The sequence below is a fragment of the Delphinus delphis genome, chromosome 16 (genome assembly GCF_949987515.2).
Source record: "Delphinus delphis chromosome 16, mDelDel1.2, whole genome shotgun sequence".
NCBI classification, from domain to species: domain Eukaryota; kingdom Metazoa; phylum Chordata; class Mammalia; order Artiodactyla; family Delphinidae; genus Delphinus; species Delphinus delphis.
The window spans coordinates 57,747,514-57,765,571 of record NC_082698.1 but is presented as its reverse complement, the minus strand read 5'-3'; the positions used below and the strand labels follow the sequence as shown (position 1 = coordinate 57,765,571).

The 18,058-nt window shown below is 41.0% G+C and overlaps 1 protein-coding gene across 1 annotated transcript; it reads left to right on the top strand.

The window, feature by feature from the left end:
- Positions 1-96: 96 nt before the first annotated feature.
- On the top strand, positions 97-15,330 carry VDAC2 (voltage dependent anion channel 2). The gene is made up of 10 exons (XM_060034743.1): positions 97-254; positions 459-513; positions 1,598-1,666; positions 2,538-2,587; positions 5,722-5,874; positions 5,971-6,023; positions 6,989-7,216; positions 8,526-8,676; positions 11,465-11,522; positions 15,088-15,330. The coding sequence occupies exons 2-10, from the start codon at positions 483-485 to the stop codon at positions 15,177-15,179; spliced, it is 885 nt and encodes a 294-aa protein (XP_059890726.1). The 5' UTR covers positions 97-254; positions 459-482; the 3' UTR covers positions 15,180-15,330.
- The last annotated feature ends 2,728 nt before the right edge of the window (positions 15,331-18,058 follow it).

Below are 18,058 nucleotides of genomic sequence, written 5' to 3'. Positions count from 1 at the left end.
CGGAACACGTGGCCATCTCGGAGCAGGTTGGAGTGAGCAGCGGGCGGCGCTGCGGGGACAGGCGCGGTGGGCAGCCCCAGGGGCAGCGGCAGGGTCCTGGCGGGGGGAGGACAGGGTTGCGGCGGGCGGAACGGTGTCTCCTTCACTTCGCCCTCCAGCCGCGGCAGCTGCAGCGGGACGCAGAGCTAGCCGAGCGGCCTCAGCTGCTAGCGGAGCGGCAGCGGTGCCTCCCCCTCCCCCCAGGAGACCACCAGGTACCGCCGCGCCCGCCTCACTCGGACCTTGGGGCCTAGGCCCCGGTGGCCAAGCAGGACGCCTGAGCCGGACTCGGGGTCGGCCCCGACTCCCTAAGATGGCCGCGCTGCCCTGCGGCCCCTCTCCCCTCTGTCTGAGACCCCCTTCTGGTCCCTTGATTCGCCTCTGAGCCCCGCTGACCGCACTTCTTGTCCCTCCCTCAGATCACCTCTCCTCGCGGCCTCGCCATGGCGACCTCCGGACAGACCTGCCCGCGGCGTAAGTAGAGCGATCTCTGCGGGATGGGGCGGCGGTGTCTGGGCAGCCGAAGCCTCCCGACCAGAAAACCGCAGCTTCTTTCCCCCTCTGTCTTCAAGGGCTTGGAAGTTCGCCCCTTTCGGTAGCCATTCCACCGTCTGACTTCCCTGGCTTTGCGGAGGAGGGACTGGGTGGTTGGATCTCGGATAGCGGGACTGACTAGGCCTGGGGAGCTGGTCTGTGGACGCATTCACGTTCAGCTTTGACGAACTGAGAAGCAGAAAGTTATTAATTATCGGGTTCAGCTTTTGCAGGATTGGATCGGTCACGTTTTTAGAGGAAGTAGTAACCCCCCGTGTGAGGGCGCAAGGTCATTCATTACATGTGCTCCTAAGGGCGTGGACGTGCTATGTAGGATGAATGAGCTGGTGTAACGACCTCAGATTGCTTGCCCTTAAGCCTCACAGCGTGGGCCGAGGACTTGAGTGTCATACTAATATGTTTAAAGTGCATTTGATATTTAGTTGATGTAGGCGCTTGAGTGAAACATAAATGGCTGTATTTTTTTTTTTATGTTTCAATATTTAAGTTTCAGAAGTATGACCTATCTTTCTCTTTCTATTTCGGAATATTGGTTTTGATCTCCGTGAGGATACTAAAGGTTGAATAGGGGGGAGAGGGACTTGTCTTAGTTTTTAATCTTATCTCATTTGGTTAAATCACATTCCAGTGAATTTTGGCAGGTATATCTGTATGTACAGATATATACGTGTGTATGTGTTTGATTCTTTGTACTAGTCTCATCCTAGGAAGTGAGGCTGCAGGCACTGTGTAAATTTAGGAATAGAAAATATTTTTATATATTTTGGAGGGAATTTTCCAAGTTTGTATAAACACTTAACTGTGATTATCTATTTTAGAAATAAGCCTTTGGTGCTGATACCTCCTTCATGGATCATACTAGACTACAGTGTTATTATAGATTCTAGTGGTATCAAAACTAAGTTGGACTGCTTGGTTTTAAAGGTAGCAGTGGGTCATAAGCTAGTTCTTGGACAGACTGGGAGAACAGGGACGTTAACACTGGAATGTTTCTTCCCACCAGCAATGTGTATTCCTCCATCATATGCTGACCTTGGCAAAGCTGCCAGAGATATATTCAACAAAGGATTTGGTAAGAACTGTTTTAAAAATTTTAGATCTGAAGCGAAAATGTGTGTTTGGATTGCTTAGTGAATTAGTAATTTCTTCAGATTGTAAATATCTTGCTGCAGTAATTCTTCTGTTAGCTACATTTAAGATAACATTTCTTTTAAAAGAGTACTGTAACAATCCACATTTCCCTCCATCCCACATTTCCTCCCTCCATCCCAATTTCCTCCTTTTTTTCATACTTTAGTTCAGGGAATTTACCTTTAAGAAAAAAAACAATTGTGCTTTCATTTCCTTCGGATGTAGTTTAGGCCTTGGTTGACTAGAATTACGATGTTTTACTGCTTTTGCTTTTATGGTGGTGACTCATAAAGGGTTATGGGTTTCTGCAAATAAATTTGGGTTTTGTTAAAGATTTTGTTCCACACCCCACCCTCCCTATCCTTTAGATTATTTCCCCAGTTGTTCAGATTATTAATTCCAAAGCGAGGTATGCCTTTGAGATAAATGTTCTAAATGCCTGTATCATAATAAACTATTGACTATTCTGATCTTTAAGTTGAATAGATTTTCTGATCTGATGTTTAGGTTTGAAAAGCATGTTTTAATAAATGTTTTGATAAGATGATTTGGAAGCTGTTTTTGAGGGTGGGTGCCAAATACACGCCAACATACTAGGAGAGCTTCATAGAGATGTTCTGTCCTTTACATGTTAGTTTACATAGAATAATTTAATTTGTTTTCATTTAAATATTGTATATCAACACACATTTTTATCCCCCTCTGAATATGTGAAATGTTTCTGGTTTTTGTTTTTTTAAATGTAGTCAGCTGTTGGTATGCATCTTTTATACAAAAAGATCATTTTGTTCTTTTTTGCTCTCTACTTGAAGGTTTTGGGTTGGTGAAATTGGATGTGAAAACAAAGTCATGCAGTGGCGTGGTGAGTGTTAGTTATTTGATAAGTTCTGACGAGCCTTTATACAATTTTTCAACCCATAAGATAGTCATAACTGAAAGATGTCTACACATTTTATCTTAAAGAAGGGGCAAAAGATAATTTCGTTTTAAGGGAATTTTATCTTGATTGTTTTGGCTTTGGATATGATTTCTGATTTTCATGTGGTCTTTTGCCATATTACTTTGTATGCTCAAGGAACTCAGGAAAGACACTGGTCATGTGGGATTCTGTTTACTTAGTAAGGTTGCAAGCTTAAAGGCAGGGAACCTGTTATACTTTTTTGTAACCCCTTCTTTTAATGCCTGTGGAAAACATTAAGAGTTCTGGGCATAAAAATATTCAGTAACTTAATTTGAGTGTACTAATCGTTTATGTAATGGTCATATTCTAGCAGCCCGCCTTGGGGAAGATTTCCACTTGTATTTTGTGAATTTAGAGAGTCCTAAATTTGAGTATTTTTAAAGAGGTTACTATTTTGATATTTGGATGTCTTGATCTTGCCTAACAAACTCCCTCAAAGAGAGTAAAGTAAAATTTAATTTTGTGTAATTTTTTTCTTCTAAAAGTTTTTGTTTGGGGATTGTTTTGGGGATGGGTATAGTGTGTGCATATTGAATATTATTGGTTATTTTGATAAATTCTTCCTACAGTTGTTAACTCCCTTAGTGCATATAACTGGTATTTATTTAATCATTTTGTAGTTTCTCAATGCCTAGACTTGGATTTCTGGGGTTTTATATTGGTCGCATCTGTTTTTTGGTTTCTTTGGTCTGAAAGGAAGCCTGAGTATTTAGTGTGGTTGAGTGACTTACTTGCTCAAGGTAACAGGTTACAGAGCAGTGACTTAGTGTTTGTTTTGTGTTCCCTCTCTTAACCTATTGCCCCTTATAAACCACTTGCTGTGTATTTGCTGAAACACAAAAGGCCTTCTAAAAGTAGAAGACTCAATTCTTGTGTTTAAAAAGCTTGCTTGCTGGCTGGAGAGACAAAATAAACTTTAAAGTAGGGAACAGTCAGAGCAGTATATCTAGTACTAGATTGTTTGATAAATCAAAACCTTTGTTGGAAAGGAAAGGCTTATTGTGGATAGGAATTTTATAAAATTAAGCTTAAGAACATGAAGGATATATAAGAGCTTGATTAGATATGGTATATTTTAATTTACATTTAATGTATGTAATTCAAAAACATGGTACTGATCTTGTAATATGTCCCTGGCCCCAAATAGTCGCAGTCGCATTTCTCACCTGAACTGCAACGATGTCTGGGCCACTGCAGAAGGTAGAAGCCTAAATATCTTGGTGAGGAGTGAAAGGGAGGGTATAAGCTCCACCAGTGGTATCATCTGACCCATTTCTGGTCCCAGATCACAGTGTGATCTTCTTGGTTTTGTGTCTTGAGGACTCCTTGGCATGTACTTGGCATGTATATAAGCTGGCTCAGTCTGTGGGCTGATGGGTGGCAGTGGGTGGGGCCTTAAGAATCATTAATCATTGTCACTCAGGACTAAAAATAGCTACTCATACACATTTGCATTTCAATTATCTGTTAGAACAGGCTCCATATATATTATATTGTTTTAGTAATGCATTCCTGTTGTGTAGAGCATGTGAAAATGTGCAAAGCTTTCAAAGTCTTAGTCCAATTTAATCCTCCAGAAGTAAGTTTTGTTATTACAGTTGAGGTAACTGAGACCCAGAAAAGTGTCTTCCTCAGTGTTACTCATTTAGTAAATGCCAGGCAGAACTGGATGTCAGGACTCCTAATTTCATATCCAGTGTTCTTCCCTAACACAATTTGGTGCTTTTTAGTATGGGCATGAGTGCCAAGCTTTGACTTGAAATTTCTGTTACTGAAAGCATCTAATTTCAGGAGATTGTATATAAGACCTAAAGAATTGAGTCTGTTTCACGGCAGAGCGATAGTTACACAAATGCTCTGTTTTCTAAGTGAAGGATGATTGGTCTTTTCTCCTTTTGATAGAGTTTTTGGTATTTCCTCATTCTGCAGGTATCACAATTTCAGGTCGAAGGCTTTTCTTTATTAGTTCAGATCAGCCATCTTTAAATTTGGCTTTCCAATGACCTTAAGAGTATAACCATCATTAGCAGTCAGATCAGAACCCTCAAAGGGCATTTTTAACATTTTATCTTGGAAGATTTCAGTTGCTTGCCTGTATACTAAGCTCTGAAAGGTTAGATTTCTGGATTATCTGTAGCAGATTTTGAATTTCAGATAAGCCCTCTCCATATTATGCCTTCCTTTTCAGTTGGTGTGCAATTAGGGATTGGCAAGTTATTTATATTTGCTACAAACATAAGATTATATAGTACATTTCAAATTGATCACTGCATGGGTTGTTTTTTCTACTAATATCATCTGTTGTACAGAGTATAGTTTATATTATGCATGATATAAATCAGTTATAGAGTAAATCTCCTATAATTTCCCTCCCCGTTTTTTTTTTTTTTAATGAGAATGTAAAGATGGTTGGGAAGGCATTAAACCTGATGAAGACTCTTTATGTCAGAAACAGAATATTGAGGTTACCAAAGAATTAAAAAAAAAAATCTTTTGTGGCATAGATTCTTACAGTGGGGTGCTTTCCTTTTAAGGATTTTCAGGAACCATTTCATAGTAAATTGTGTATAAACTCAGATTTTAATGAAGGGGGTCTGTGATTAGCCATACTGACCTATTTAGTGTCTCATTCAATATCAGGCAGATTGGAAGCAGTACTAAAACATCCATCCTCCCCCACTGATTTTTTTTGAATCCCAAATAAAATCACCTTAGCAGAAGTTTCCTTAAAAGTCGTATAGTTTGTTGTTCACTTGAGAATCAGATACAAGTAACTTTTGATCCATTGGTTGGAAATGTCAGCAGTAGTAAGATGTAGTCAGTAACTTACAGGCTAATTTGTCACTGTTGTATATACTCAGTAGCAGAGGGTAGGAGTGTTTGGGAAGCTAGAAAAAAGAGGATTAGTGAAATTATTGTGTTTCAGTGGGGTTTTGTGTGTGTGTGTGTGTGTGTGTGTGTGTGTGTGTGTAAATTAGGAAGTGGATTCTTCTAGGCTTATGAGAAAGTTCCTGAAGTTTGTCTTGTCTTCTTAGGAATTCTCAACATCTGGTTCATCTAATACAGACACTGGTAAAGTTACCGGGACCTTGGAGACCAAATATAAATGGTGTGAGTATGGGCTGACTTTCACAGAAAAGTGGAACACTGATAATACTCTGGGAACAGAAATCGCTATTGAAGACCAGGTAACATTTGAAAATGTGCTGTAGTATTAATTATTTTATTTTTGTATTTCAAAAAAGAAATAAAGCTGAAAACAAATTCTTTTTCTCTCGAAATAGATTTGTCAAGGTTTGAAACTGACGTTTGATACCACCTTTTCACCAAACACGGGGTAAGCCTGGCATTTTTATCTGCTTTAAATTGAAAAGCATTCTTCTTTGGTATATTTAAGAAAGGTGCACATTCAGGTGCCTTGTGGTGGTGAATTTCTGTTTCTGCCTTTGGAACATGAGCAGTATGGTTGTTGACTTGCCTTCAAATATTTGCCTCTTATTGTGACACTAACTTGGGTACCTAACATGTTTTTTATAGGCTTTTGTGACTGATAACCAGTTCTGCAAAGCAGTCTTCCTATGGTGGTGGTGGTCCAGTCGCCCCTTGTGCCTTTTAGTTCATTGAGCCATGTTTTTTTTTTTACCTCTTATGATTATCTTGCTATCTCTTATACAGGCATACCTTGGAGATATTGCAGGTTTGGTTCCAAACCACTGCAATAAAGTGAATATTGTAAAAAAGCGACTCATACGGATTTTTTGGTTTCCCAGTGCATATAAAAGTTATGTTTACACTATACTGTTGTCTGTTAAGTGTGCAGTAGCATTATGTTGGGGAAAAAAACAATGTACATACCTTAATTAAAAAATACTTTATTTCTAAAATATACCAACGATCATCTGAGCCTTCACCAAGTTGTAGTAGTAACATCAGAAGATCAGTGACCACAGATCACTGTTAACAAATAAAATAATAATAATAAAGTTTGAAATATTATGAGAACTACCAAAATGTGACAACAGCAACACAAAGTGAACAAATGCTGTTGGAAAAAAACACCCAAACAGATCTGCTTGGTGCAGGATTGCTACAAACCCTCAATTGCTACAAACCCTGCTACAAACAGGTGCGGGGGGGGAGGGAAACACAGTAAAGTGAACTGCAGTAAAACAATGAAGTGTGCCTGTACTCCCCAGTTACAGTGAGGTTCATTTAAATCTGTTTTGTGCCCTCTATGCAGAAGTTATGTCTGTAAATCTTTCCCACTGACATCAGTTTTAAGACAGTTTGTTCTTTTTCCAGAAAGAAAAGTGGTAAAATCAAGTCTTCTTACAAGAGGGAATGTATGAACCTTGGTTGTGATGTTGACTTTGATTTTGCTGGACCTGCAATCCACGGTTCAGCAGTCTTTTGTTATGAGGGCTGGCTTGCTGGGTACCAGATGACCTTTGACAGTGCCAAATCAAAGCTGACAAGAAATAACTTTGCAGTGGGCTACAGGACTGGGGACTTCCAGCTACACACTAATGTGTGAGTATTTCTTTTGTGGGATATTATGATGTAGGACCTCAAAGTGGTATTGATGTCTCCTGTCATCTCCTGTGAATCTGAGTACAACCTAAAGGAATTTTCTTAACATAAAAAGATCATCCTTGGGCATTTCTAGAATGCCCTTCAGAAGTGTACAGTAAAAACCATTAGTCTGAGTTTTGGTGCTGAGAGAGTAAATGTTCATTTCACATGAGGCTTGATGTGCTTTGGATTTTTAGAAGAGGCTAGGATGGGAGTTCCTTGGTGGTCTAGTGGTTAGGATTTGGAGCTTTCACTGCCGTGGCCCGGGTTCTGTCCCCGGTCAGGGAACTGAGATTCCACAAGCTGCATGGTATGGCCAAAAAAAAAAGGCTAAGACATTGCCAAACTCTATGTGCATTCATTTGACTTCATTGTCTGTGATGTGTGAGGTGCTCATTTGATAGGATTACCTAAAATGTATAGAGTTTTTACCTAACCCAAATTAAATGTATATATAGAAAGGACTTAAAAAGAATTTTTTCCCTTATAAAAATGATGCATTGGTATATAACAGAAGTACAAAGAAGAAAACAAAAATGTTTCATAATCCCACCGTCTAGACATTTAACTTTTGTTAATTGTTAATGCTTTGGTGTTTCATCTTTTTATATGTGTGTATATAAAATACATACCAAAAAGGCTGTTTTTAACCTCCCCCACCTTAATACATTTTGATCATTTTCCTATAGCATTATGTATTCTTAGTGATGGTTAGTGGCTGCATGATAATTTTTATAGATATACCATGATTGATTTGACCAATCCCTGTTTTTGGACATAAGTTGGGAAAAGTCCTTTGATGACATTAAAAAAAATTTTTTTATTTATTTAGTTTTGGCTGTGTTGGGTCTCCGTTGCTGTACGTGGGCTTTCTCTAATTGCGGTGAGCGGGGGCTGCTCTTCATTTCAGTGCGCGAGCTTCTCATCGCGGTGGCTTCTCCTTTCGCGGCGCACAGGCTCTAGGTGTGTGGGCTCTAGAGTGCAGGCTCAGTAGTTGTGGCGTATGGGCTTGGCTGCTCCGCAGCATGTGGGATCTTCCTGGACCAGGGCTCGAACCCATGTCCCTTGCATTGGCAGATGGATTCTTAACCACTGCGCCACCAGGGAAGCCCCGAAAAGACCTTGTAAAACTAAAGTTTTCAGTGGAACACTAGAGACCCATGTAAGCAGTGGCTTTTATTTAAATGTAATGCTACAGTATCAGCCTTGTGCCTTAGACATTATTACATTGTCTAGTCTAGGTTGACTAATTTAAAATATCTTATAGCAATGATGGGACAGAATTTGGAGGATCAATTTATCAGAAAGTATGTGAAGATCTTGACACTTCAGTAAACCTTGCTTGGACATCAGGAACCAACTGTACTCGCTTTGGCATTGCAGCTAAATATCAGTTGGATCCCACTGCTTCCATTTCTGTGAGTACTGCTGTGGGCTTAGAATGGGATTTTGGTTGTGGGACTTAATCTTTGGGTATATTGGATTGTGTTGAATATTTGAACTGTGGTTCACACAATTCCCAGTTTACACACAGATTGGGACTAGAACTCGGGAATGCTGCTTTTTTTTGTTGAGACAGAGATGTTTGCTATCCAGGCCACAGGAGTTTGTTTAAATTAACTTCAAAAGTTGTTGAAGTAGTGTAGATAATAACTATGAGGGCCAAGCCTGTCCAAGCCCAGGGAAGCCAGTATTTTGGACCCTGGGCAGTTCGCATTCTGGTTGGAAGGTAATAGTACTTTGTTACTTTGTGTTTGTCTTTAATGGTTTACAAAATATCTTCAGATTTGATCTGAGCAGCCAGTGGTACACATGCTGTTTTGCAAGTGAAGAAACCAAAGCTTGGAGAGAGGAATGATGTAGACCACAGCTAGGGAAGGAAGGAAAGAGAGGTAGGGCCAGGACTGGACTTGCATGTCTTTTGATTTCCCTTCTGTCTAGGGTGACTAGGTAGCTCATCCTGCTTTGCCTGGGACTATCCCAACTTTAGCACTGAAAGTCCTGCATCCCAGGAACTCCCTCCCCTCTATTGTGGGTTGGTTGGGTTGCATGGCCACCCTAGTCCTGTCCTTATACTCTTTCTGCTATTTCTTCCTTCAGTCATAGTGGATTGTGGTAGGGGGGAGTACAGTGTCTGAGGGTATAGAGCGCTGGCTCCAGTTTCAGGCAGATCAGCAGCTCTTCCTGTGTGTTAGTTGCTTACAGGTCAGGCACCGTATGTACTAGAATGAAAGAGTTAAACCTTCCGTGAGAGTTATTTCTGTTACATAGTCATCTTCATTCCTGAGGACGATATGTTTTGATAATTTAGGCAGTTAAGTTTTAGCCCCATTCTTGTTTTAGCTTAACAGAGTTGTAATCAGAGAGAATGAGAAGCACCCGGAATGCTTTTCCTGTTGGCAAGGCAGTGATTCATTTATTTTTCCCTTCTCTATTTCTGACTACACTGTAGCGGTAAAATCCTCAGGATTCACACAGCACACTGTGCTGCGGTAGCTACATTGCTATTCTCTTCAAATATATGTCTATGGCACCATCACAGGTTTAATGCCAGCAGAAGATGCAGCTCTCTCACAGTCTAAAATGGGAAGGCAGCTTGGGACCTGTGTGCCAGTGAGTGACTTCTGGGGATTAGTTTGGAAAACTATTGAATATTTAGCATGGTCTGCCTAAGTAGTGCTGCTGTTACCCTAATCAAGCATCACCCAGGAAGCATTGCATAATGCTCCATTAGTTTCATGGTTGACTCCTAAAATAGTAGGAGCTATTTTATTGTTTGGGGCTCTTAATTTGTTTGGCAAAATATGGTTGCTAGTGGGGCATTTCTTCCTTAGACAAATAACTCACATGGTCATTGGTGGCTCATGAAGACTTGGCTGTAGTGCCAAGTGAATACAAGTTTTGTTTCTGTGACTTTTGCCTGTATAGTTGGATCATTTCTCTCTCAATTGGGCTGTTTTGATATACATTACAAAAGAGTGTAGACATCAAATCATTTCCAAGTCTGTTTTTTTTTTTTTTTTTTTTTTTTTTTTTTTTTTTTTTTTTTTTGCGGTACGCGGGCCTCTCACTGTTGTGGCCTCTCCCGTTACGGAGCACAGGCTCCGGACGCGCAGGCTCAGCGGCCATGGCTCACGGGCCCAGCTGCTCCGCGGCTTGTGGGATCTTCCCGGACCGGGGCACCAACCCATGTCCCCTGCATTGGCAGGCGGACTCTCAACCACTGCGCCACCAGGGAATCCCCCAAGTCTGTTTTGATCCCAGAGGCTGTTTGTTACCTTTTTATTACCATAGCACTCAAAATGCTGAAGAGCAAAGTTACCTGACTAGGCAACCTAGGCCATGGAGAGCAGGGTGAGATGCCCCCATTTACAGCCTTAGGCCTCTGGTATGGCTTAAGTGATGTCAGTAGTGGGAGAGAATGGAGCTCGAAGCTTCTCCTGACCATGTCTTCCTCTCCAGGATTCCTTCCAGCCCTTGAAAGTCTGTGACTAAAATCCTAAAATATTAGAATTGTACAAGGAGGGAAGGGGTCTGGATTGGTAAATGATGCCCCTTTGGAACGCCTTCTTAAGCACCGTCTAGTTATATACAGCCAAGACTCAAGGGCATTAATGAGAGGTGTGAGAAAGTGAGGTGAAGGAGTTGTAGTCAGTCTCTTTCTTCAGAGGAAGTGCTTGTCATTTGGAGATTTAGAACATGCATGGTTTAAATTCTTTAGGAATACCCCTGAAAGTAGTGTCGTAGTCACAAAATTAAACTATACATACACATGCCATACTTTGAGGGTGGTGTGTGTGTCAATGTCATGTAGTTAGTGAGCCTGGTGAACTTCCATTACCCACATTCTGGTATGGTCTTATGTGCTAGATTAGACTCAACAAGGACAGTTTTTTGTTTTGTTTTGTTTTTGTTTTTTAAGGACAGTTTTTATGAGAGTGCTTAGGCTTTTGTGCTATATGGACAGTTTGGGGTCTGTGGACACATCCCAAAAGATTGCAAGAGTTTTGTGTCCTGCTGACAATTTGAATTTAGTGGATGAGGATTAAGTGGCACCTAGTTTTCGCTTAGCTTAATACAATATTAAATTTTATTAACTCTTGTGGAAAAGTGAATGCGTCATAATTGTATGATAGGGAAACACCCAGGGGCTTTGTCCCTCCATTCAAAAATTTGTCTTACATTTGTTTTTGCATTTTATCTTAGGCAAAAGTCAACAATTCTAGTTTAATTGGAGTGGGCTACACTCAGACTCTGAGGCCTGGTAAGTATTAAGGATTGTTCTGATAGTGGTTTCAAAATTAGTTTCATTTCTCAGCTTCTTTTTATTTATTTATTTTTTAAATGGAAACTTTTGAGCTTATGCTTTAAAAGGCAGTATTAAGAGAATGAAGACATACCATAGACTGAGAAAAATGTTTGCAAATCATACAAAGGACTTGTACCCATAACATGTAAAGAACTCTTAAAACTCATTAATAACTATGACAAACAACCCAATCAAAAAATGGCAAAAGATTTGCAAAGACATTTATATGAAGACATACAAATAGCTAATTAGCACAGGAAAAGGTGCTCAGTGTCATTAGTCATTAAGTAACTGTAAATTAAAACCACAGTGAAATACCACTGCTACCCACTAGAATCGATATAATAAATCATTAGAAAATAACAAGTGTAGATGAAGATAGGGAGAAGTTAGAGCCCTCATACAGTGCTGGCATGCACATAAAATATTACAGACACTTTAGAAAACAGACTGTTAGATTTTTTTTTTAAATAGATCTTTCTTGGAGTATAATTTCTTCATAATACCATGTTAGTTTCTGTTGCATAACAAAGCGAATCAGCCATATGCATACATATCTCCCCAGATCCCCTCCCTCTTGAGCCTCCCTCCCATCCTTCCTATCCCACTCCTCCAGGTCATCACAGAGCACTGAGCCGATCTCCCTGTGCTATGCTGCTGCTTCCCACCAGCCAACTGTTTTACATTTGGTAGTGTATATATGTTGAAACTTCTCTCACTTCGTCCCAGCTTCGCCCTCCCACCCCATGTCATCAAGTCCGTTCTCTTATGTCTACCTCTTTATTCCTGCCCTGCAACCAGATTCATCAGTACCATTTTTTCTTTTTTTTTAAGATTCCATATGTATGCTTTAGCATATGGTATTTGTTTTTCTCTTTCTGACTTACTTCACTCTGTATGACAGACTCTAGGTCCATCTACCTCACTGCAAATAACTCAATTTCGTTTCTTTTTATGACTGAGTAATATTCCATTGTATATATGTGCCACATCTTCTTCATCCATTCATCTGTCGATGGACATCTAGGTTGGTTCTATGTCCTGGCTATTGTAAATGGTGCTTGCAGTGAACATTGAGGTGCATGTGTCTGGTTTTCTCAGGGTATATGCCCAGTAGTGGGATTGCTGGGTCATATGGTAGTTCTATTTTTAGTTTTTTAAGGAACCTCCATACTGTCCTCCATAGTGGTTGTATCAATTTACATTCCCACCAACAGTGCAAGAGGGTTCCCTTTTCACCACACCCTTTCCAGCATTGATTGTTTTTAGCTTTTGATAATGGCCATTCTGACCAGTGTGAGGTGATACCTCATTGCAGTTTTGACTTGCTTTTCTCTAATAATTACTGGTGTTGAGCATCTTTTCACGTGCCTCTTGGCCATCTGTATGTCTTCCTTGGTGAAATGTCTATTTAGGTCTTCTGCTCATTTTTTTTTTTTTTTGCCGTACGCGGGCCTCTCACTGTTGTGGCCTCTCCCGTTACGGAGCACAGGCTCCGGACGCGCAGGCTCAGCGGCCATGGCTCACGGGCCCAGCCGCTCCATGGCATGTGGGATCTTCCCAGACTGGGGCACGAACCCGTGTCCCCTGCATCAGCAGGCGGACTCTCAACCACTGCGCCACCAGGGAAGCGCTCCTCTTCTGCTCATTTTTTAACTGGATTGTTTGTTTTTTTGATATTAAGCTCCATGAGCTGTTTGTATATTTTGAGGTTAATCCTTTGTTGTTTCAATTGCAGATATTTTCTCCCATTCTGAGGGTTGTCTTTTTGTCCTGTTTATGGTTTCCTTTGCTGCACAAAAAGTTTAATTAAGTCCCATTTGTTTCTTTTTGTTTTTATTTCTGTTACTCTAGGAGGTGGGTCAAAAAAGATCTTGCTGTGGTTTATGTCAAAGAGTGTTTTTCCTCTAAAAGTTTTATAGTGTCTGGTCTTACATTCAAGTCTTTAATCCATTTGGAGTTTATTTTTGTGTATGGTGTTAGGTAGTGTTCTAACTTCATTCTTTTACATGTAGCTGTCCAGTTTTCCCAGCACCACTTATTGAAGAGGCTGTCTTTTCTCCACTGTATGTTCTTGCCTCCTTTGTCATAAATTAGGTGTCAGTATGTGCGTGGGTTTATCTTTGGGCATTCTATCCTGTACCATTGATCTATATTTCTGTTTTTGTGCCAGTACCATACTGTCTTGATTACTGTAGGTTTGTGGTATAGTTTGAAGTTGGGGAGCCTGATTCCTCCAACTCGTTTGTCTTTCTCAAGATTCAGCTGCTTCTTTTCCAAACCTTTCAAGCATACAGAAGAATTGACAGAAAGTACAGTGAACACATGTTTACCTTTTGCCACAGTTTTTTATTCCTTTCCTTTTTTTTTTTATGGTGGGCTGTTTGGAAATTGCAGCTATCATGACATTTCCCTAAATGCTTCAGCATGCATCTCCTCAGAATAAGAACATTGTCCTGCATAACCACAATACTGTTATCACACCTGAGAAAGTTAACAGTGATTCCATATTATTACTTAATATCCGTTCTCTATTTACTTTCCTCACTTGTACCTGAAATGTCTTGTAGTAATTTTTATTTCTCCAGTCATAGTTCACTCATTGCTTTGGTTGTTTGGTCTCTATAGTCTCATTTACTTTACATAGTATTTTTGAGCCTTGCTGTGTTTTCTGGAGCAGTACTTCTCAAATACCAGTGTGTGCATGAATCACCTTGGGAATCTTATTAAAATACATAGGTCTGGGGCGAGGGGTTCTGACTTTCTGACAAGCTCTTAGGTGATGCCAGTGTTGCTGGTTCTTGAACCACCAGTTGAAGAGCAAGGTTCTAAAGCACTTGGAACTTTTTCCCCAGACTTTTTGACTGTTTTGAAACCTAAAGAAAAGAATGGTACCACGAACACTCATACCTTCCCCACGTTGACCAATTACTAACATTTATTTTGTTTTTATTATCTCTCCATGTCTCTATACATAATCCTTCTTTTCTTTTTTCCCCACATATCCTTATGAATTATTTAAATGTTTTCCAAGCACATAGACACATCAGCCCTAGCATACATATCATGAGAGTAAGACATTTTTAACTGCATCATTATAAAGACATCATAACTATAATACTGTTTTCACAGCTAAGGGAATTAACAGTTTGAAATTATACCTAATATATAGTATATATTTGGATTTCTGCACTTGTCCCAAGTGTCTCTTAATTGTAGCTTTTCCTTTCCAGGATCCAGTTATGGTTGTCATTTAGTCTGGATAGTGTATTGAACATGATTGTATTTTCCAGAGCTGTTTGAGCTTTATTATGAAGTTCTTATGCTCTGGGACTTGATTCCTTCCTTACTGTGGATGTGCAAATGAATTGTCTGGTGTCTCAGATACTCCCAAGCGCCCTCTGGTGGCTGGCACTAGTAGGTCATCTGACAAGCTGAGGAAAAGTGACAGGTTGTGGCGTGACTGCAGACTCCCATGAGGTGTTTCAGGCACTTGATAGTTGTCTGCTTTTGTTTACAGGTGTGAAGCTTACACTGTCTGCTCTGGTAGATGGGAAGAGCATTAATGCTGGAGGCCACAAACTTGGGCTTGCCCTGGAGCTGGAGGCTTAATCCAGCTGAAAGAAACCTCTGGGAATGGACATCAGAAGATTTGGCCTTAATATATTTCCAGTGTGACCAGCAGGCTTCCCCCCCACCCCCACCCAAGAAGGTGATCAAAACAAAGGATGATCTAAACAAGAGCTGTATTTTAAATATTTAGGCAGTTACTTGTTAGCTGGTTTCTAGTTGAATTGGTTATCTATCTAGTTACCAATGCTGCAGTCGTGCAGTCACCTATACATTATTTAAATGTATTTAACTGTTAAATGCGCTACCCACCAATAATGAAATAGACCTTTATGAAAACTGTGCAATTGTGTGCATGTTTGTTTTTATGTTTCTTTTAACATTGAATATTGCCATTGAATGAGATGGATCAGTGGATGTTTTAAGATGAGGTTAAAATTTTTTGTTAATTTCAACCATCATTAGAATTACTTTTGGTATCCCAAAACATTACAAATTATGAATAAAACAATAATACATAATTAATGACTCTTAAGTATTTGCAGAGTTAAAAACTTGGCAGCTAGGGTCAAATCTTCCTTGTTTCTAGCTAGTACTTTATTTTTCCAGTGAGCATTTATTTTGCTCTTTTCATGAATCTGTGCCACAGAGTCCTCTGACCCGAGAGTAACTCCATGAGATTTTTAGACTACAATAAAGTAAGAAGATATATGCCTTCATATCTTCAGTTTGTAAATTTGAAAAATTACATTGGATCATCGTGAACTCCAGGAAGAGTTAGCAAGTGATGAAAAAAGAGAAATGAAGGGATGGTGCTGAAGGTTGTATACACCCACCACACCCCTTTGGGTTATTGCTTTGGAAATGATCCAGGCCCTAGTTAGGTAGGATGGTACGAGGTGTAGGGAAAGGGAGTAAGGCGTAGACAGACAGTGTCAATACCCAGAGGGTCTGTAGAATGCAAGTGTATGGGCCCCAGTGAGAGGTCGTTACTCGTTTCTTTTCAGGCAGGCACTGAGAAGCTTGGGCCTAAGTTTGTGACCAGAGTGCCTTCAGGCTATGTGGCCATTGGCCTTAATCTGGACTTGAGCTGAATGATAGAAATTAATAGATGATTTGGTTGGAAAAGTAGGAAAGAGGAATTTTGATGGCAGAAGTGTTAGAAAGATACCATCAAAGGTTAGAGAAGGGTTTTGTTGAACAAATTCATAATACTAGATCTGTGGTATAGTTTGAAGTCAGAGAGAACAGATAAGAAAATGTAGTACTTACTTATTACCCAAAAAGTGATACATGCTGAAAATTTCCAGGTCAAGAAGAATCTGATGAGAGATTAGCAACCCAAACAAGCTTTCCATACAGGTGGAATGGGGGGCACAAAGGCCCCTTCTGATCTGTTTGTCCTAAGGGACTGGCTGGAATGGCCCATGGAATAAGACACATAACTTAATGGCAGTAAGTTGGAATTTGAACCAGTTTGTTTGAATCAGGCAGGACCTATTGCTAGGTAAGAAGAAAAACAGGAAAGGCTGTCTGCAAGCTAGGTATGAAAGCAGCTCTTGTGTTTTCAGGATACTTAAGAGTAAAATGGACCTATTCACCCATGTGCTTCTTATATACTTTTATAAGTAGGAGAGAGAAGGATAGTTTACAGCCAGGTTCCTGAGGGTTGTCTGAAATGCAAGTATATATCCCAAATACTGTAGGGTTATGAAAGCTGCCAGCTGTGGGCTCATGGGGCTCCTGTGGCCTTGATATGTTAGAAATTAATAGATGATTAATTTATTAATCAGCAGCCTCCAGGTTCAGTTCCACCACCCAGGCCTAACAGATGGTGGCAAAACCTAATTCTAGGCTGATGCCATTTCTGCCTGAGGCCTGAGGCAGTGTTGGTGGAAAGGACACTTCATATCTGAGCCTGATCTTCATTTGTGGTGTGGAGATAAGATCTTCCTATGGATTGTGGAGGTTTAAACCACAGAGTGAAGCACCTGGCTCCCTCTCCACCTGGGCTCATAGGCTCATAGATGTTTGTGTTGGAAAGCTTAACTTTCTCTTCATCTTCCTCTGGGGAACTTGTTAAAAATTGCCTCCTACCTATTGGCCTGTCTGCTTCACACCTCTGGCCAGTGATCCCACTCAGTGTCTCATGTTCTTCATGGACTTCATGGGGAGGAGAGGATACATACTCCAGTCAACCTTGAGGTCCTCAGGCCTAAGTCAAGTGGCCTGGTCTCAGGTGATGTTGACCAGGGCCTCCACTGCAGAGGTGAGGCCAAGCTGACAGTTCTGTGACAACTGGGCAAACGGCCAGCAGAATTGGCGTAACCTACAACACTTACACGGAGCAAGGCCCTTTTCCTGCCATCAGATCCCAGATTGGTCTCCACCGGTTCCAGCTGCACTGAACAGGAACTTTAGTCATTTGCCCTTCTTAGGAAGAGGTGTCAGAGGGAGACCACAGGGGCTCTACCAGGTTTCCAGCCCTCAGGTCCTGTGGAGGCAAATCTCCACAAGGAGCTGGGGTTTCTGACCAACTGCATGTGGGCAGGTCAATTAAAACTTTTTTTTTTTTGCGGTACGCGGGCCTCTCACTGTTGTGGCCTCTCCCGTTGCGGAGTACAGGCTCCAGACGCGCAGGCTCAGCGGCCATGGCTCACGGGCCCAGCTGCTCCGTGGCATGTGGGACCTTACCGGACCGGGGCATGAACCCGGGTCCCCTGCATTGGCAGGCGGACTCTCAACCACTGCGCCACCAGGGAAGCCCCAATTAAAACTTTTGATAATCCTGCTTCCAGTCAGCTGGAAGCTCCTGTGGTCAGGCTACAGCCCTGGTGCCAGAGTGTCCTCAGGAGTGTGCCAGGGAGGGGATGAACATCTGTGGCCTCAAGGCTCCCTTTTGTTGAAGATGTAGCCAGTGC

Excerpts from the sequence above, each read along its gene's own strand:
- VDAC2 (XM_060034743.1), top strand. The coding sequence starts at position 483 with ATGGCGACCTCCGGACAGACCTGCCCGCGGC. Across the intron at positions 6,024-6,988 it reads ACCTTTTCACCAAACACGGG|AAAGAAAAGTGGTAAAATCA; the intron begins GTAAGCCTGGCA and ends TTCTTTTTCCAG. Across the intron at positions 8,677-11,464 it reads ATCCCACTGCTTCCATTTCT|GCAAAAGTCAACAATTCTAG; the intron begins GTGAGTACTGCT and ends ATTTTATCTTAG.